General features: G+C 41.4%; 1 protein-coding gene across 1 annotated transcript; it reads left to right on the forward strand.

Annotated features, from left to right (window-relative positions):
- The first annotated feature begins 1081 nt into the window (after window positions 1–1081).
- LOC108049117 (early endosome antigen 1) lies at window positions 1082–6822 on the forward strand. Its single transcript, XM_017130185.2, has 5 exons — window positions 1082–2251; window positions 2316–2533; window positions 2817–2961; window positions 3023–3625; window positions 4494–6822. Exons 1-5 carry the CDS (start codon window positions 1607–1609, stop codon window positions 6702–6704), a joined length of 3822 nt encoding a protein of 1273 aa, XP_016985674.2. The 5' UTR covers window positions 1082–1606; the 3' UTR covers window positions 6705–6822.
- Window positions 6823–20652: the final 13830 nt, after the last annotated feature.

The raw sequence follows: 20652 nt of genomic DNA on the forward strand, positions 1-20652 counted from the left end.
GCATTTTCTTGCTACTTTTTCCGGCTGTCCTTGGGTGCTTCTCTTTTCCTTGCAACTTTTTGCTGCACATTTGCCTGTGTGCAATCTCTGTGAAAGTTGAGGGCGTGGCTGGGCCGAACTTTGAGCTGGCGCTTCAAGTTTTAGTCGGATTTTGCCCCTTTTGAATTTCAACCAACAACAGAGAAAACCAAAACAAATTGCATTGTTGATTTTCATTTTCAAGCCTGGCGACCCTTTGCCAAATGTGTGCTTCCTCTATCAACCTGCTCTTCCTCGGAAAGTCACAGATGCGTGCTTCCCACTTTTCAAATGCGCGCACTGGAGATAAAAAAAGAGTACTGCAAAAATCAGCTACCAAATGCATTTTCATTTAAAAGTTTTCCACTGAGGTTGAAATCCATTGCACCCTTTGCCACCATTACAATTTGGTTGATAAAGGTCCAGAGATGTATAGTCTTTTGGTGACTGATAATAAAAAACGGATGTGGGTCAGATGGGATTGCGTTAGGAAAAGTTAAAGTTGAATGAAGAGGGTATTATCAAACGTGTACTCATATTTTATATATAAATTATAAGTAATCTTTACCAGCATTACCACACGAGTCGAACTATCTACTTTAAGAATTAAATATAAAAAAGGTGAAACAACTTAAGTTCAAGTTCGCGACAATATCCTTTTCGCACAATTGAAGATCAATAACCTTGTAAGTGTTGCAGATCTATCTCTGGCATCTCTTGACAACTGGTCGTGATCTTCATTTTCTTGACATGCGATGTGGCAAGAGTTTTGTTTTGCACATTAGTCATAATAAAAATGACGCGTGGATCTAATTTTAAACTGTTTCATTATTTTTCTAATTAAAATTTGCATAAAACTTAGGACAATAATTAAGAAATCCGGAGGGAGAGGGTCCTAGGAAGATTCTCAGACTAGTTCTTGAGCCCTCAGCATAAAATGTAGTTTCTCTAATGCACAAAGAAATCAGGCTGAGCGAAGCCAAATTGTGTGAGGACAGGAGAGACCAAAGTATGTTAAAAATAGACCAGTCTATTCGATGTTTTCTCAGTTTTTTCCGAGCAGCCCAATCGAAAAGTTGCGTTCGACCGACGTACGGATAGAAAATTAGAATCGAAAAAATTTTCCAACGGCACAAATACATAAATAACTTAATCATATGTATACTATATAATTACTTTGGTTACTTTCCGTTGTTTCCGAAGTTTGTTTTTTAAGTGAAGTATTTGTAACCAATAACGAGACATAATTTTCTCGAACATCCTTGGTTGAAAAGTGAAAGTCAATATATAATTGCGAAATCGGAAAACTCGTGTGTGATAGTCAGACGCAGATATATTCACATCGACTTTTGTTGGTATTTTCCCGGCCCCTGTATTGGTGTTCATATCAATTGGAAGCGATCTGTAGATCGGTGGATCGTTGGGCTTTCTTTGTGCCGACGAAGAGAAGAAAAGTCGCATTAAAGCGGATCGTAAATTTAACGCTTGCCAGGCGAAGACCATCCACACCGTCATCTGTATCTGCATCGGGTAAACAGATCATCACAACCGCATACCACAGCTCGATCTCCTTTGTTCTCTTGGTAAAATGGGAAATGCTGAGTCCACACAGTCTTCAGATGATACGCAGATGCAGGTGCAGCAGGCAACTGCTGACGAGCCCTGGTGGAACGACATCGAGCATGAGAATCTCATTCTGGAACAGGCCCCTCAAGAAATAGCGAGAAAAACAGAGGTAGAGCCAAAGTTAGCAGTGGATAATCGGGAAACTCCCGTTCCTGTTAAAATGGAGGATAAACCAGAAGGCTCTCGTCAAAAAGAACAATCCCTAGAAGAGTTCAGGGAAGAACTACGTCAAAAAAGAGAAGTTCGCCAGAACGCTGTGCAGGACCTAAGAGATGAAATTGTTAGTCTCAAAAAACAATTGGCTATGGAAAAATCTAAAAACCGAAGCAAAGATGAAGGTGCTGAGAATGGAGTTCAGGTGCAGAGTGAAAATACGGCTATTTCTGGAAGCCAAGACTCCGATCCAGATGATGAGAATCCCAGTTCCAGAAGTCGCCATGCCAATATTGAATTGGCCAGTGCCCAATTGGCCTTGCAGCAAGCCCAGTCCGAAAATTTCTCGCTGCGAGGCGAGGTGCAAGTGATTCAACGCCAGGTGGGAACCCTCAAGGAAGTCATCTCCTGCTGCAAGCAAATGCTGAGTGTCAAGGAAGAACAGTGTGCTCAGGTGAGCTAGTAAATAAAATAATTTACAAATCGCTTCTGAAAGTTATTACTATTTTTACTCAAAGCTCAAGATGAAACTGACCCAAATAGAGAACTCCTTCAGCGAGCGTGAAATGAAGATTATGTCAAATAACCTCCGCCAGGAGTACGAACGTCAGTTGGTGAATATCCGACAGCTGAGGCAACTTTATGAGGAACGACAGAGAGTAGCTGCTGCCGAGTATGAGAATCTACAGCGTTTAATAACGATCAAGAGGGATGAGCTCACGGCCGAGCAGGAGAAGTAAGTCACGCAGGATTAGAAAACCAAATAATAGGTACATTTTTTTGTCAGAAAAGAAGTAGCTAATCATTTCTCTCAAAAATGTGGCATACATACGTAATATGTATTTAGTACTTATTAAATCGTTAGCCAAAAGGTCGTTTAATAATTAACTAATTGCTTTAAATTAGTTACGCATTTAAATCGATAAATAGTCCTTCTATTGAGTTTTTAAAACCTTTGAAAGATAATTTCACACATAATTTGTAAAGACTTAATATTTATTTTACCATCCTAAACCAAGGACCAAAAACTTAGAGGAGCGCAATCAGAGCCTTTTGAAAGAGGTGGAGACGGGGAATGCGGAACTGGCAAGACTAAGGGAAGAGTGCAGCGAGCATAAGTTCGAGAAGCGTCTGCTAAGCGAGCAAGTGGGAGCAGTCAACTTGGTAAGTAGTATGATAATTTATTGAATCATAATTCTTAAATAACCGTCGTACTCGCCTACAGCTCTTCAGCCAGTTGATCATCGGTTTTAATGACAAGAGCAATATGGACATCGACCGTCTAAATCGAATGTTGGAGGAGAATCGTCAACTCCTCAATCAAATGACCCAAGCCGAGGGCAGCTGCAGTGATGGCGCCACTCTGCCCAAGTTGCTCTTTGAACTCGTGGAGCAGGCCACTGGTCATGGGGATTCCGCCGAGGAATCTGACAAAAGTCGCAGCGCCACGCCCACGCCCTCAAACGAGGACACCGTGGACAATTGTCAACCAGTAGGAGAAGTCATAAAAAAACACAGAAAGAAGAGTTCGGCAGCCGGTGCAACTGCGGCTTCGTCAAAGAGCCATGAGCCCGAAATTATGGGAAAAGTTGCCTCGGCCCAAGAAATCATTGGCAACTTACCAAAAGTTTGGAAAGTGTTGATGGAGCTCTTGAGCCACCACAAAATCGAGCGCGTGCAGTTCGAGGAGCTGCCATCCTGCGGTGGAAGTGCGTCCTCGACGGCGGCTCCCGAAGCCTCCTCCTCTTCAGCTCCTGAAAAGGAAGGAGTAGAGTCCCACCGCAAGCCACCGGAGCTTAGCGTCAGTAAGACCTACATCAAACTGAAGGTGAGCCAAAGTTGCCAAGTTCCAGTTACTACACTGAGAAAAATAACAAAAGATTACAGTGTTAAAATTTGTATAATAATAGTTTTTTTTTGTGACCTCGCACTTCCCAGAGAAATCATACCTAATATAGCCTATGAGTTACTGCGTTTAACGTAATTATCATTTTACCATTTATATAGGTAGATTTTTGATTTTTTTTGTTGTATTTATTATTTATAAATTATTTGGGTATTGAAATTATAATATTATAGATTTTGTTTCCTATTTAGTCGCAGTTTCTCCAACTGTACCCTTGTCCTTTCAAGTGCTGCGGACAATCGGACTTGTTAGTTGTCGTATCCGTTTTGCTGATGAAGTGCAGCCTCCCAGAGTCCCACTTTTTCCCCTCCGAGATTCTCGCTTCATGGATCTCCGGCTGTCGCTGTTGCAAAGTTTTGCATTATTCACTTAAGCGCTTTATATAGTCTAGTGCCGAGCAAGGGGCCGAGCACGAGCAGCTTCATTATTGCTGACGTCCTGCCGAGCATCGATGTAGAAAGGAAGTGGAAGTGCATCGGGGAAAGTGGGCGGGTCCTTGGGACAAGGTCCCGGCAGCCGAGTCCGTTGTTGTGCACATAATTGAATTTATCGGTCAGTTGCCGTTGACTCAGAGCATGTTGCATATTGCTACCCTTGAATAGAGATTTTTTGAATTACGTGTTGGTGCTAGTCAGGTCTTCTCTTTAATCTCAAAGATTTAGCATAACTATTTTTACCATAATACTTTATTAGGGCACATTTCCGACCCTATAAAATATTTATATATATTCTTAATCAGCAAAAGGGTACTTTAAAGTTTTAACATCAGACCTAACCTGTCATTTTACAGGACCTCATCATGGAGAAGAAGTCGCTGGTGAAGGAGACAAACCGCCTGAAAACGCTTAACAGCCACCTGGATTACCGCCTCAACCAGCAGGAAAAGCGTTTGAGTGGGGTGAGCTTGGAACTAACCAAAACCTGGCACCTAGTGGGCAAGATGCAGCGTCAACATCGCCAGCTTCACACGCAGGAGCAGATTCTGCGCTACCAACTGCAGCAAAAGAGACGTCTCTTGAGCGAACTTAAGGATGAGCTGGAGTACTGCCGAATAAAGTGGGCTTTGGCCAGAGCGAAAAACGATGAGAGCCAGGAGCAGTGTGACGAGTGGCGGAAGGAGTTTGCTAGGAGAAAGTTGGAGGATGCTAATCACTCAGCGGAGAGTGGCTACAGCGATTCTGGACCTCAATCAGATGAGGAGCGTGAGGGCATTAGTGCCGATTTAGGAGCTGTAGACCCTGTGGAGGCGCCCACCCTATCGGCTGTCTGTCGTAGGAAGCTTCTTAGGGATCAATTCGAACACACGCGCAAGATTAAGCGGATGCAAAGCACTTCACCCGGTCGCCAGGCATTCGCAGGCGAAGAAGATGAGACCGAGGATATTGTTCTTCGCTGGAACAGTGCTCCACCGACTTGTGGTTGGAGAGAGGAAGCGGCGGATCCTGCTGAAGAAGAAGGCGAAGAATATGAGGAGCAAGACGAAAATGGAGCGCACGGTGGTTTCCCAAAGACCCAACACAGTTCCAGAAGCAGACAGAGAAGCCAGGGAGATTCACCTGGAAATCCAGGTACAGCTAGTCGCATTCAGAAGCTGGAGGAGCAATGCAAAAACCTCATCCAGCAGGTTTTGGAGACCTCTGGCAATCGCGAACGCCTCGAGATTCAGTTGTGCCAGTTCCAAGATAACATTTCACCTGTGCAGCATGCTGTGCCTCTGGAGGAATTTATTAATAGGAAGCGTATAGAGCGAATGACCAGGGCCAGTTCAGCACCAGCCACAGGCAGCCTTACTCCACGGGAGGAAGAGTATACCAGGAAAAGATCGGAGCGCTTGGGACGCCTGGAGGAGGAGTCCCGCCAGCTCATGTCAAGGATTAAGCGCACTGCAGACAGAGGGCACTATCTTAAAAAATCCCTAGACAGGATTAGAAGAGCACCAAGTCGGGAGGCGAGCTTTGAAAGTAATACTGAGGAGGAAGCTGTTCTCCCGGCAGCCAAAAATGAATCCTCTTCAACTCTATCTCCACTAACGGCTCAAGAAGAGGAATACACATCCAGAAGAACAGCGAAAATTCAACGTTTGGAGGAAGAGAGTCGGCAGTTGACATCGCAGCTCTCAAAAAACGCCGAACGCGGCGTTAGCTTGGCCACCAAGCTGGATACTTTGCACGAACAGCATGGTCCTAATCCTCAGCAGGAGCAGCCTCAAACCTCTGCTAGTATCTCGCAAACAGTCGAGCAACGATTAGAGGACATTGAGAGGGTTTCGGCTAATAGAGCCGAACGTCTACGTTTGCTGGAGGCGCAGGGTAATGAACTGATTGCCAGGTTGAGCTCCACATCCGAAAGGGGAACCGCCATGATCAACAGAATTGCGGAAAGGGAAGCCATTCGGCGGCAAGAGGCGGAACTTATAGAGCAAACGGTGCCGACCGAAGAGGCCACCAGTTCTGTCAACTCCATAGCCAGCACTAGGATTGTGGGTGAGCCGGAGGAGGAAGTCGAGGGAGCGGCTTGTTGCGTAACAGTGACTACCACCCCCAGTCAGTTGGCATTGAAACTACAATCCACGGGAGCTATCCCCAAACACACGACAATGAAGAGCTGGTCGCAAACTCAGTTATGTGCTGCCACCCGAAAGGATGATGCGGCCAAGAAGCGATCTTTTGAAAAGGAAGCTGCCAAAGAGGAGGCACCCGAAACACTCGAAGATATGGTGCAGCGACTACGAGCATTGCCTTTTCCAGAGCAATCTCAAGAAAATAGGGATCCAGAAAGAGAACAGATCTTAACGGAATCCCACAATCAGGGAACTAATAAGTTACAACACCAGGATAAACGGGAATCTGAAGGAAACCATTTAGGGAAAAGCGAAAGGGACCAAGAGAGTTCCATCGTAAACGAAAAAAAATTTCAGGAAAAAGAAATTAAAGACCAGAAAACCGAAGAATCGTTACCGGAACAACTGGAACACCAGGAGCACATGAACGACGAACACTAAAAGATGTTCACTAGAATTAACTACGACTACCAATACACGCTGATACATGTGACTAAAACACACGCAACTATTGTGAATTATTTAAATTACGAATAAAAATTGTATGTTTTGATGTATGGCTGGGATGACTTTTTGTTATAAAATATTCGGTGCATGATAGTTTTAATGGGTATGTCCCCATATAGCCCATAATACTTATTAAAACATATATGCATAAAAATCAAAATATATATACAAAATGTTTATATTTTGTAAAAGCTATATACCCTTGAAGCTTCTACGAAAATAAAATATTTTCTATAAATATTTTGATTTTTATGCATATATGTTTTAATAAGTATTATGGGCTACAACAGTATCTTAACTATTTTCTAAATCTAAGAAAATTCCGCTCGCCCAATTCATTTTCTTGTCCTTAAGTCTCATTATTTTCCTCTAAGGAGAATCGTAATCCTTTTTTATACGACCCCACATTTCCATGCATATATCACTAATCAGCAAAGATTGAGTCCGCGTCCTTGACTCCCAGGTCCCTCCGGCTTGGCATCCCTCACCGAAAGGAGCGGACACGGACTGGCTAGTCTTTCCGGGGGACTTATGTGCTCTCTTAGCTACGCACGCAGCCATGACATTGCACAGAATACGGAGAAGGGGCAAGGAGCAAGGACTGCCACTGACGTGTGTGGATGGTGGTTGGTGTGGGAAGGCGGTGGCAAGGACGTGGCCATTGGGTGGCAATGGGTGGCGCATTATCTCTGCATATGCAAGTAAAAATGCCAGCGTCCGCTAACAAGTTGGTGACATCGTCATCGTCATCCGACTCCTCCGCATCCCCGACATGGCTGCTTTATGCAAATGCCACCCCCTCATCTCAAGGCGTGTAAACAGCAATTGGTGGGTGGATTGGTGGTGCGCGGCAAAGTCTGTTCAGGCATAAAAAAAACATCTCCTCATATGCTTTTAAAGGGAACAGAGATTGTACATTAACTTATCCGCTGCTTTCCGCCCAGCAGATGTATGCAGATGGGGGTGCAAAGTTCTGTTGGGAAACAATTTTCAAGGGTCTGTTGGACAGAAATCTGTTAAGAATTCACTCTGCCTACCCCTCACGAAAATGAACACTTCCAGTCGATGGGGCAAGTTTGACAGGGCAAAGTAACATAGAGAACAATGAAACCAAACAGATTCGAAGGAGAACCATGTTAAAACCATGATAGGGAGTTAAAAGATGTTTGGTGCGGCATATAGCTTTAGTTGACCTAGTTTTATTAAAATGTTGAATGGCAGCAAGTTTGACGGGGCAAAGTAACAGAGAAACCAATAAGGTTACTGCCGAGTCCGCATGATCGGCGGTGGCCAGCCATCTGGGAATGCAACACGGTTAGGCGGCCGCAAGCGCACTCGTGGTTGTATTTTTCGTAGAAACACCCCAGTCGGTGCTCATAAAGAGCCACCGACGAGCTGCATTTCTCTAGGCAAAGGCTGCATTGGTATAAGCTCATCTTAGCTCGCTTCGTCAGCGTCTCCTCCTCGAACAGCTTCATCCTAGCAGGAGGTGTGCCTCCTGCTTCGTCTGACACGACACTCAAGGCGTCATCGGCGGTTAGGTCTTCTTCCGGGTTCCCTTCCAGGATGGAGTCCACACATTCCTCCGGCTCGCTTCCTTTAAACCTGCAGACCTTCTCTGCAACCATGTCATAGGCCTGCTGCTGCAGCGAAAACACTGCTGCGACTTCCTTACTGGAACGGTTCCTCTCTTCCTTCAATACCTTTTCGAATTGGTTGTGCAATTTCTTTAAAGCTGCCTTGGCAGCCCTCTCAGCCACTTTCTCTAATCTAGGGTCATTTTCACAAACGGAAAATGGGATTCCACTAAATCTTTGAAAATTTGGAGGAGTCGATTGCACCGTTGCGTCAGGGCTGACATGTTGCTGGCAAGTGACAGTCAAAAAGCTTGCAGCCACTGAAATGCATTCAATGCGTCGCTCACAGTGGTCCCCATTCCAATATATTTGGCCTACCAAATTTGCCTTTGCAAATTGCAAAAATCAAAGTTAATTTGCCAATTTGGCCCATTGTGCAAGAAAAATGCTAGCTGCAATTGTATTAAACATTCAAACAAAATTTTTCAAACAAACACGTTCATTTGCTCGAGCCATATTATTACTACCTCTACCTCTAGCTCGCTGAGATTTGGCTCAAGCGTAAAGGCCTCGACCATTAACTCGGCCGTCAAAGAGGCCCACTTCTGGCCGGTGGTCTCCAGGACTCCTTTGTTCGCCTACCTCAAGTTGAACGGCGTCGAGCAAATGGCAAACCGGCGGCTCACAACGTCCCGTAGCACGCGGATCTCGCCGCGCACGCGCCTCTTGGCACTGCCAGGAAAGTGGCTCATCCCGCTCCAGGCCAGCTCCAGCTTCTGCTGAGCGTTGTGCTCCCGGAAAACCATCCGCGTGTGGATATTGGGCAGGAGTTGCAGCACATGCTTCATGTCCGCGGCGACTATTTTGGCCAGGTGGTTTAGGTCTGCCATCACCGGATAGCCACTGTGGACATGAAGCAAGGCGTTGTTGGGGCAATCGTCCACAATAATTGCAATTAAATGCTTTTCAAACTCCACTAATGCGATGGCCTCCCGCACCTGCTCAAACGCCGCCACGAACTGCATGGCCGTAAATGTACTTTTCTTCTATATAGGTAAATAAATATATTTAAGTACATATGCATGAGTTTTAGATATTTGGGGCTACTTACCACTTCGGTGTAAACAACCTGTTTCACGGACCCGTCATCTGAGGTTCCTATCATTATTAGCGTGTGTCCCGGCGTCGGCTGGGTGCGTAAATTCTTTAATTAAATTGTTAAAAAAAAATACACAAGACTTGGAACCCACCCCAGTCAGGTGTATGACGTCTACCATCAGGTAGAAACACCTGCCGTGATCCTTTAAACGATTTACGCCGTCCAAGTTTTTAAGGATCCCGCTTGGCCGGAGCGGATAATCCACCTGTGGGAGGTGCTTTTCCACCTGGGCGCGCAGGTGCGGCATGTCAAAGAATTTAAGCCTGAAAAGGAGGTCCATTATATAAAAAACGCAAGTATTGTCACTTAAAAAGTTTGAACAACGGCGTCAAAACTGTATGACCACATTGGAGAAAACGCAGGAAGTCCCGTAACGCTATGCGAAAGTGGCCAGAAAGCGCTTATATTTGCGTTGAACCCAAAGGTGGTCACACTGCCTGGACCTGAGATCTGTGTGTCGCGAAATTCTCCGTTCCGCCGCATTTTCCGCGAGAAAAAAGTGACGTCGATGGGAGCCGGGGGTGGAGGGCAGGTCGCCGCGATCAGTTTTCCGTGAAAAGTGATCGAATACACCAGTTTTCCCGTCGCGTGTGTTACCCATGTGCAAAATACAGTGCTGCCAGACCGTCAAACTGAACTTTACCCGTTTTTCCCCAATTTCTCAGTTTTCCGAACTCGGCCCCCAACGTGAGACCCCCAAAAGTTGCGCCCCGCTCCCCCACACCCGCCACGACCCTGGGAGACCCTCACTGTAAGCTACAGTCCTAACAGATGTTAATAAGGCTGTCATCGAACTCGTTTTGAGCGCACTGCAACCTCGAACCGATTCTCCTCTTCGAACCGCTCTTATCCAACTAGTGCTGTTAGAACTCTGCTAAGTGCGTATAAGACTGATGTTGCAAGGAAAAGGCACTAGAGGGCGCCAGCTTGTGAGTTTTCGGCTGCCTTCGTGTTCGCTTCGTTTCTACTTCCGTGTTAAATCCTTAAAATATTTTCGTTCTTTTACCTTATTGGAAATTGACATATTACCGCTGTTCTATGCATTAAATAAAGGTTTTGAAAATAATACAACAAACACAATACTTTTAGGAGAAAGACAATGTTGACAATATTTTTTTCATAAAATATATAAAATATAATAATTATTCCTGAAACCAATAATCGGGAGAACCATAAGCGTTATTTTTTAACATTTGTTCTATATTTTGAGTGAAAAACTAAGACGCCATCTTCTGGAATTATTATCAAGCTCAGAGAGCTTTTATGAGCTTTAAAAATTTTAAAAACGAAGGGAAAAAACATAAACAAATTAATAAATAATTAATTAATGCTAATAGCATTAGAAAATTTTCATAAAAACAACTTCGGAAGTAGTTCTTAGATTGTTTAGCTACTGTTGTTTTTTTAAGACTCGGACATTGAAAATAGATTGCTGTGCAGAAAACCTGCCCTTCGAAGCCCATAACTTTTCTTACAGTCATCCGATTTCAAAAAGGCATACTTCTAAATGATTGTGGTTTAATTCTCTAAAAAACTGTATACTCAGTTTGGTTTGTAATTTTGGGTCGATTTTTCGTCAAACCCTTTCCAAATTTACGAAAAATGGATTTGCAGAAAAGTGACCTAAAACCTGCACTTCTGAGCCCATAACTTTTCTTACAGTCATCCGATTTTAAATGGGTGTACTTCTATATGATTGTGGTTTAATGCTCTTAAAAATTTTTAGAAATAATGCTCGAAAAAAAACCCTTGTACTTCTAAAAATCACCACGTCTCCACCCAAAATGAAGGAGCACCCTCTGGAGCTGAAAATGTATACAAATTGTTGCACCGTTAACTGCTCTCGCTGTTTCAGGCCGAGATCATCTTAAGGCCTGCAACTGGAAACGTCAAATTAATAAACTGCCGGACGTACCACAAGCTGTGAAAAAGCAATCTTTGTCTGCATGCCAGGCCTCTAGAGTGTTTTTCCAGCTTGTTAGTCCACCTCAAATCCACTCCCAATCCGATCCACTCCTCGTTCTAAGGGTTTACGGAGCCTTTCAAGATTTATGCAGTTCGCGCGGATCTCGGAGATCCGAGGGAGCGCTCCACTCCAAAAACCGAATAGGAGCACACAAGAAGTGCACTGAAAAAAATTGTTTGGCATCAATAATATTTAAGACTCACACTATTTTTTTGAGTGCACTTAAGAAATACAAAAATTTAATTATAATTAAAATAACTATTATTTTTTAAAGTTTAGTTGAAGCAACAACTAGCTTGTTTTTTAAGTATATATTTCTTAGAACGTTTTTTAATAATATTACAGAAAAAGAAGTTATAAAATAAATGTTTTTAATTTTAGGGATGCTTTTTAGTCTATACTTTTTATTTGAAGTGTTAAAAAGAAGGGTAATCTAATTTATTAAAAGTGCAGCCTCTGGCTGGGGAAAAAAGAGGGCAAAAGCAGGTCTCGTTTGGGTTTTGATTTACGCTGAAATAAATTAAAATATCATAAAAAGGAAATTAAAATTCACTCGCACAACAAAGCCGGACTCCGGCTCCCGACCCCGAGTCGATTTCGAACCCGACTGGGGCTCTTAGCTAATTTCTGAACAAGTAAAAATACAAATAAATATTTTAATGTGTGATTTACGACAATGGCTCGCACAGGGGGTCGACTTGGGCCACATCGGTGTTGGTTTTAAGATGCAACTTCGACAGCAACTCCGATTTCGAGTCGGAGTTCTTGGTGTTAGTGGCGTCTTGGGATACGTTTTGATTGGATTTCTGCGCTTCTGGCGCTCGTGTGGAGTGCCAAGCCTGATTTCAAGACCAAGTCCCACAATGAAATACAATTTAAGCGCCTTTAATGAACTGACAGTGGAACAGATCGAGAGGGTACGATGGGCTTCGTTAGATTTTTCGACTAAGGGATCCGGTATTTAATACCTTCTATGCATTTTCTTAAGATTAAGTCAAAAGTAAAATAAATAAAAATCTTTTAATTTATTATTTTGAATTGATTTTTTAACAATTTGGGTTTCTTGTATAATTTCATATTCTTCTTCTCAAAAGCAGCATACCCGTTGATTTATAAATACCTTGTAAAAATATTAAACAAATGCCATTTAATATCGGGGAGACTGCAGAAATCAGCGAATTGTATATAATTTGGAAATTATTTTTATGGCACATAGAAAATTCTTATTGGCATATCAGCGAGAAAAATTTAACGATCCGATCGCATCGCGTTAAATTAAATCGAGTTGGGTTGCATTAATGGCCGCCGATCAATTTCAGATTTATGTCAGTATCCCAAGTGGTTCCAGATTTTGCATAAAAAAAAGAAAAGCTCATAAAGTATGGAAAGGGGCAGACCGAAAATGGCCTGCAATTAATTAAAAAACCATTGACATTCATAAAAAGTAAATTGTGGCAACAGCGAGCGGAAGCAAACTTAATGTCCCACTATTATGAAATTTATCAAACAATTTTACAGCGCACCTACCGCGCCCCGATTTTCTTTGGTTTCTTTCCTCTTAAAAGTGCCAGGCGATGAGTATTTATTAACAGGCTGCGACGAAGCGAATCGATCGCCTTTTCAATGCCTAAACACCTGTCGGGCACTGCAATTTCAAACTAGAGAGGAGTGCGTGACTGATATGGAAAATTTTAAACATCCTTTTTCTTTGTATCTTAAAAAACTAAAAGCCTCTTTAAAATTATATGTTCCTTCTCCATGGTTGGACCATAATTTAAATAACTATTCTTGGTAATAAGTGTGCAAAATAACTTTAAAATTAATAAAAATCATTGAAATTGTAAAATTTCTAAATTTAAACTTTTAAAGGACACACGTTCTTAAAGTCTATAGATTCCTTTACCTTTTGAAAATATTTTTACAAAATATTGTTTATAAGAACGGCTATTCCCGATGAAAGTTTAGCCCACCACTAGCTAAGAAGTATCCAAGTATCATCAGCATGATGCTGTTGCTGATGATGGGCATTGCGAGTGGTGATGGAGTTGGTTATGCTGATGGGCAGGGCGACGGAATTGGCGATGGGATGGATCTGCAGCCCCGAGCCGGGTAACGAGCGCGAAATAATGCGCGAAATGTGGAGCAGGGAGATGGTGAGCCCGAAAACTGGGAAACAGTGGAGCAGGCCCACCTGAAGCGGCAGCCTGGCAACGGTGGCGACTGACAGAATTATAATCAATTAGTGGAGCGGCCGCGTGAGCGCATAAAATTATATATTCCGAGGCCGAAAGACTGCTGCTCCGATCCCAATTCGTGTAACGCGTAGCGTAATTTAGTTTAAATTAAAATAAATTCAATTACGAGAACATGAAAATCCATTACGCAAATTATTGTCATTAAATGTGCAATTTGGCCGCCGAGCGTTTATAAAATTTTTGATTAAATTTCTGACGCTTCGCTGGAAGCATTAACCCCCCACAAAAAGTTCGAAACGAAAGACTCAGGCTACAAACTCGTTCGCGAAGACCTGCACAAGTCCGAACATGAAGTAGTAGAGATGGGCTGTAGAGATCGCTGCCGGCTGGCTAATTAATTAATTATAATCCCACCGATTAGCATAGCCCCGCTCTCCAGATCTTCTCTTCTCTCACCCTAATTCCAATCTCAATCCCAGTCAGCCGCTTTCATTCATAGATCGCCAGTACGGCCAAGTCACACGCCACTGAAACGGGTTAGACTTGCTAAACGATTCGTTAGATAAGATTTGTATATATATGTCCGTGATCGCATATGGTCAGCTTACTTACTCGCCCATTTGGCCGGTTAGTCAGTTATAGTCACTAAGTTAGTTAGCAAGCGAGTGACAGACGCATCTGATGGGAACATGCTGCCGAGTGTCGCACTCAATTTGTTAGCCCAGATAATCAGCAAAAGCTTTGAGCTGGCTTACATCCTGAATTTTCCTTCAGGACACGAACGTTATTTCTCAGTGCCTTACGTTTCCGAGCTTATAACTTATTATTTATTTAGGTGGATTGATATATAATTATTGGCATACGTATAGCTTTCAATTGGTTTGGTTCAGTGCTAAAATGTTAAGACTTCACTCCTTCATAACATGTATAAATGTGGTAAGAAGGCCTCATCACTGAAATTGCTACAATTTGATTTAAATTTAACCTTAAATCATAAACTTTTGAAAGTAGACACTATTAGCGATTCCAGTTATTAAAAACACATTCTTAGTCACATTTTTCAAACCACAACTAATCTTGTTTCATTTTTAGATCCTTCCACTCCCCTCATCGGTTATACACAGTTCATTTTATAATTTTTATTTACCAAGTTTTTCCCTTTTTTCCTCTCTTTCGCTCAGTTGCTAAATGGTTGCTGGGCCAGCTGCAGCTCGACTCGAAAATTGCTAGACCAAACAAAAACCAAACTACTTAGCCGCACACTCGCCGCATCGGTAATTGAAAATCGATAATCTCTTTGAACCAGTTTGGTTTGCTGATCGCTGCCCCTCCAGAATCTCCACCTTTCCTTTCCTAACTCGTTGATCCTCCAGCCATGTTGGCTTTTATGTTACCCACAAAGAAAAAAAACGGAACCGCAAATCGTCTGCAAATTGTAACCGCAGATGAAGGTGGTTGAGGAGCATTTCTGGCGGGGATCTGGAAGGTTTGGTTGTGGGGGGAGGTGCATGCAATTGCGATTGATTTTAGCACGCTTAATGGTTATTGGTTTAGCTTTGGCTGGATCAGGAACTTGCACTCCAACTTGGTTGTCCGATGATGATGCCTCCTTTCGATGGGTAATAATCCTCTGCTGCTGCCAGACCATAAATTACAAATAATTCGATTTACACAAGATTTTCACTCTTAATGGCCGAAAATGGCCCCGGCCGTGAAAATAATGATGAAAACAAACAAAACTTAATAAGATTTTAAGCGATCTGCTGCGGGTAATTGCTCGTAAGATTGAAATATCAGGCAAATGGCGAAGGAATTACTCGAAATGTGACCAACGCTTTGGGCCAGATCCGGAGTCACCTCGTTGCCACATTTGCCACATTGAGCCATTAAAGTTTTGGCCAGGAGAAACCTTTTGCTCTCGCTCTTGTCACTAAAATGCCTGGGATGCCCGACTAAATGGCAAATTAGTGAGCCGAGCCGGCAAAAAAGGTAGGCTGGGCAGTTCCTTTTTTTTGGTAGGCACGTCCAAATGTGTCAACAAAAATGCACTACGAAAAAAAATTATATTTCGAAAAATCTTAGAAATTTGTATATTTATTGGCGATAGTGCAACTGTCTTGCTTTAATTACACCAACTTACACCCACATTTTGACTGGATCTATTAAGGTTTTAAGGTCACCTGTTTTTTAATATTTATCCCTTAGTTTTGCGTAAAAACTTGCTTGTTTAAATGGTTAACAAAAGCGTGTTAAATATTAAAGTGATCGATATATAACTTTGAGTTATAGTGAAACTTTTAATAACTTGCAAATTAATTGGAGTTTTTCTGTAAAAATTGAACCATTGATAATTTTTGAATAACTATAGTGCCCGTTTCATTGAATGTATTTACTTGGTATCTCCAATCTCTCTAATTTGGTATATCCTGTCCCCAATTTCGCTCGGTGTTTAGGGGCAGCTGCTTTCAGCGTCCTATTTTATTTCACATTTCACATACATATTTTTATTATGCTGTTGCCGGTTGTCAGATTTTGCACCGTCGCATGCTGCGGATGCCTCGTCGGATGGCTATTTTAATTTGTGGCAAACTCGAATTATAATTCGCATTGCGACGTGGCCGTTGGCCGAGTTAATTACTCCAGCCCCGCAATTATCGAGAGGTAACCGCTCCACTTATCGACTGCACGATGAACGGCATTTTACAACAATAGTTGGGTTTTTGTTTTTTATATATTCCTATCCCGACTGCGACTGATCCAGATGATTAGTCTAATCTAATCTTGCACGCTGCAACACCTACGTCTGAAAAATAGTCGAAAACGCTTTAATCAGCTCATTATCGATCTTAATGCCCAGCTGCGTGGGTTTGGATCCCCAAGTCGAGTGAAATATGCTAATTCCCCTAAGCGATCCGATCTCTTACACATGTTGCTCGCAGATAAGCTAAGGAGGCGTATATAATAACCGACCCGAGACTTTTATGTTTATTTAATTAGCGCATTCATTCCGACTCTACTTGATTTGATTCGAATTATGGATTCACAGCCCGCATGGGAATGGGTTAGTAGGATGTTACACATCGGACTATATATAGAAGGCCATATATCATGCTAAGTCAACATTCTTTCAATGGCAATAGACTCTAATCAAATTAAATGATCTAATAATATTCAATTAATATTAGAAAGACTATCGAGTGTAAGACTATAATGTGGCTATTTATTTATTTACCCTATAAGTATATACATTCTTGATCGGGCTTGTCGATCTAGCCATGTTCTAGTCCCTCTTGACATAACTTCATCGATTAAAAATCGAAATATAGTTATTTAGTGATGTGCTAATAATGGAATATTTACATTTTAGTGTCCTATAGTTTGCTTGTTGTCCTTGAAGTTTTTTACTCATAAATACTAGAAACTCTCTGCAGTTCGAGCTCTCTACTTGATAGCAAATCCCTGAACTCGCCTTGCGTGTGAAGTGTGCGTCGTGAAGTGTTTCGTGCTAAGTTGTTGCTGCTTCTGTGTCTTCGTTCAGCTACCAATTGCAACAGTCCCTCCTCGGGATCCCGTGATCAAGTGGCAGCCATGAGCAGATATTCCCAACATCCCTGCCATATATATACCCAACTCCCCAAAGATGTCGATAAGGATCAATGTTTAGCTGGGCTACGTTTTAATATTGTCTTGGCCCGGCACACGTTGCCATGATTTGGGGCGGGTCCACGAAAACCGAAAAGGTATTCTTTTTTTTTCTTGGCGGGAAGGGGAAGAAAACTGGGGACATTGAAGTCCCCAAGCTGGATTCACTTATAGCCACTTCAGTAGTCGATCCCCGTCCCTTTTCCACCTTCCTGTAAGTTGTGTTTCAGTTTGTAAGGCATTCGTGATGAGTCATCATTCGTATGGATAATATCCACTTTATATAGCTTTCCCAATTCCCCACTCTTCTCTCTTTCTACATTCTTTCAGTGTATCTCCTCTGGTGTTTCGTTTTCCTTTTCGTTGGCTTTGAGTGCCTTGACTTTTGCTTGTCAATGCGCGACGTCTTTGATAACTAATTGCCACGGCGCCAAATGTTTTTTATTTCGTTTTTGTTTTTGGGGTCATCCTCGAGGGTTCCGTATCGCCTTAGTGAAGTATAATAAAAGTCACATCGTTACCGTTTTGTCGGCGGTTATTAGGACACAGTTTCCGAAACCCCTCATCCCCTAATGATTTATGTTGAATTCAAAACTTTGACACACAATTGTGCATGCGCTGAAAAAATTCGATAAAAAAAATACTAGGAAAGGGCTCTATTTATTTCAAGGAACATAATAATTTGAAAACTCGAATTTAAGGTTTTAATTTTATAAACAAATAAACAAATCTTGTGAAACAGTTAATACTTATGAAGTTTTGCTTTTCATTTTAATTTCTTATCAAGCCCTACTTTATAAGGATAGCGAATCAAAAAAACCTGGTTTTACTTAATTAATTGTGACAAGCCCGTTTGGGATGCGATAAACCGTACATATATTTATTTTATAGTGGAAAGTGTTTTTTGTCATCATATATTTCGACAAGGTGATTTCAAATATAAACTGATAAATTTGTCCATTTCTCTATATCGATGAGATAATCTCATCGCTGATCCCCCTCAACTGCTCCACAAATATATGCATAAATAACTGTATTTTTCATTTCATTCGTATCCGAACAGTTTTATGTTGCTGCCCTTTTCCTTGTCCCTCCTCCCTTCATTCCCATCTCCAGCATAAAGTTCGTTGCCTAAGTCTTTTGTTTGTCTCAATGAATCTATAATTTCTCGCTCAATTCCCACCGCAAAGTAGTAATATAAGGCAAAAAAGGTTGGAATGTGATTTTATGGCCAATTTGATAAGCATTTATAAATATGATTATATATATTTCGGGGCCAAACGGATTTTGTTTCCAACTTAAATTGAATTAAGATTTCTGCGAATTTTCATTAGCATTTGTTCATTTCTGCGGTTACTAGTCGTGAAAAATTGCAAACATTTTCATTTCCATTTTTGTTGTTGCCAAGTTTAATCAAAGTGGCGCTAATTAGTTTGAGTCGTTTGGATAATTGCAAATTAAACGCAAACTTAATTGCGCCGACACACGAAACAGACACACACATGTGCACCAGGGCAATTACATATCCAGCAGATACAACAAAAAAGTAAAAAACCTAAAAAAAAACTAAAGCTGCATTTTGTCTCGCAAGGCAACAAAATAATATATGGAGAAGGAAAGAAAAAAAGCAGGAAAAAACGGGCCTGGTTTTTTTTGTTGTTGTTGCTGCTGAATAGCGGCTCGTGGAATTAACAAGCGAGTTCGCGTTAAAGTTAAATTAAATTAAAATCAAACAAAAGAAAATTAAAATGAATTGCAGTTATTGAAATAGAATAGAGATGTAAGACAAATAGCTAGAGATTAATGTAAATATTACTATAATTATAAGTTAGGGACCTAGAAATTAAATAAGTGGTAGCACTTAATAAATGTTAATACTTAAAAAAAAATACATTTTGTTATTCCACAAGATGTGTGTAATTTCAAATAATCTACAGTAGAAAAATTTAAATATAGTAATTAATGGCTTGAATAATTATTTTTAGAAAATACAAATGATGACTTGCCACTATATTTTCCGTATATTTCTTATTTGTAATGTTGTGCAAACGCTAAAGTGAAACAGAAACCAAATAAAAATAAGCTAAGACAATATTAAATCAATGGGGTAGTAATTTAAATTCAGTCTCTTAATGTCAGCGTTAATTAGTCGCCTTAATTAATGATTATTAATATGGTCGTTGAGACCCCACCTTCCCCTTCGGCTAACCATATATATTTATGCACTCCCCTTGACTTGATTACTATGCAAATTAATTGTTTGGATCTTTCTCTTGGGTTCTCGTTCGCTTTCTGCATTTGACGAACTCATTGAAATGCATGAAATGTTACCAGCCCCTGAAGGGAGATCAAAAATATTATGCAGGCCCGTTGGTTAAACATGATTATCACAGTTCCACCTCATCGCAATTACCAGGCCATCTGAGGAGGAGTTCCTGTCCATCTCAGCCTCTGCATCTTCTTATTTTTCCGCTTCGGACTTTGGCCCAAAAAAATGAGCGGCAGACTAAAAAATCTGGTAATCGAATTAGGCAACTTCGTGTTTTATAAATGTTATCATAAATATTCCATTTTATTAATTACCGCGCATAATTCACCAACAAAAGCGAGAGCGACTGAGATTTGGTTAGTGTCCGCCTCTCTCTTTAAATTTTGTTGTCTTTGAATTCGTCTCCGGATGGCGCGTCTCATTAGCATACTTAATTTGTTTCTAATTTATTCATAAATTTATATTTGTGCCACCTTCTCACAGAAGATGCCTGCCTTGTTTTTGTTTTTGATCATGCCAACTCCTTTCTTCTCCATTCGGCGGCCCCTTCTCATGCTGATTTATGGAAAGACCACTGATTAATGGCAGCTTCGACTCCGGATCTGAGTTGGAATCATACCGTACTCCCAAGATCTGGTCGGACTGGCTGTGATTCAGTTTCTGGGTAGGCTTAAGCTTCTCCCTCTCTCCACGAAAGTAGGTGTTGCAAAGCACATTATAAAGGGGCTTTTGTCCATTAGGGTTCGGCTTATGGTTAATTTGTGGGAATTACCGGAAAATGACAAAGATATGAAGAGCTATTTGTTTCATTGTCTATTTCAAGTATGGGGAATGTCAAAGGTTAAGTTATAATGCTTGTTTAGTTGTTTTTACAGTCGGAATATCAAATCCTTGAGGAATGGATTCTTAATTTCAATCCACTGTATATTTTGATTGTGATATGATTTGGGGAGTTCTTTAAATACACATTGTTTATTGTCGCAAGAACATTATTTCACTTACTAGTTTTAACTTAATTACATAACTCACATTTAAATTTGAAAAAAAAAGATCTTTCCTTCTAGAGAAACAATA

This window comes from Drosophila rhopaloa, unplaced genomic scaffold (genome assembly GCF_018152115.1).
Source record: "Drosophila rhopaloa isolate 14029-0021.01 unplaced genomic scaffold, ASM1815211v1 contig_2, whole genome shotgun sequence".
Classification (NCBI taxonomy): Eukaryota; Metazoa; Arthropoda; class Insecta; order Diptera; family Drosophilidae; genus Drosophila; species Drosophila rhopaloa.

What these genes read in the sequence shown, in the direction of transcription:
- LOC108049117 (XM_017130185.2), top strand. Translation starts at nt 1,607, where the DNA reads ATGGGAAATGCTGAGTCCACACAGTCTTCAGATGATACGCAGATGCAG. An exon ending in CTCACGGCCGAGCAGGAGAA is followed by an intron (nt 2,534 to 2,816) that starts GTAAGTCACGCA and finishes TCCTAAACCAAG; the next exon opens with GACCAAAAACTTAGAGGAGC. An exon ending in AGACCTACATCAAACTGAAG is followed by an intron (nt 3,626 to 4,493) that starts GTGAGCCAAAGT and finishes GTCATTTTACAG; the next exon opens with GACCTCATCATGGAGAAGAA.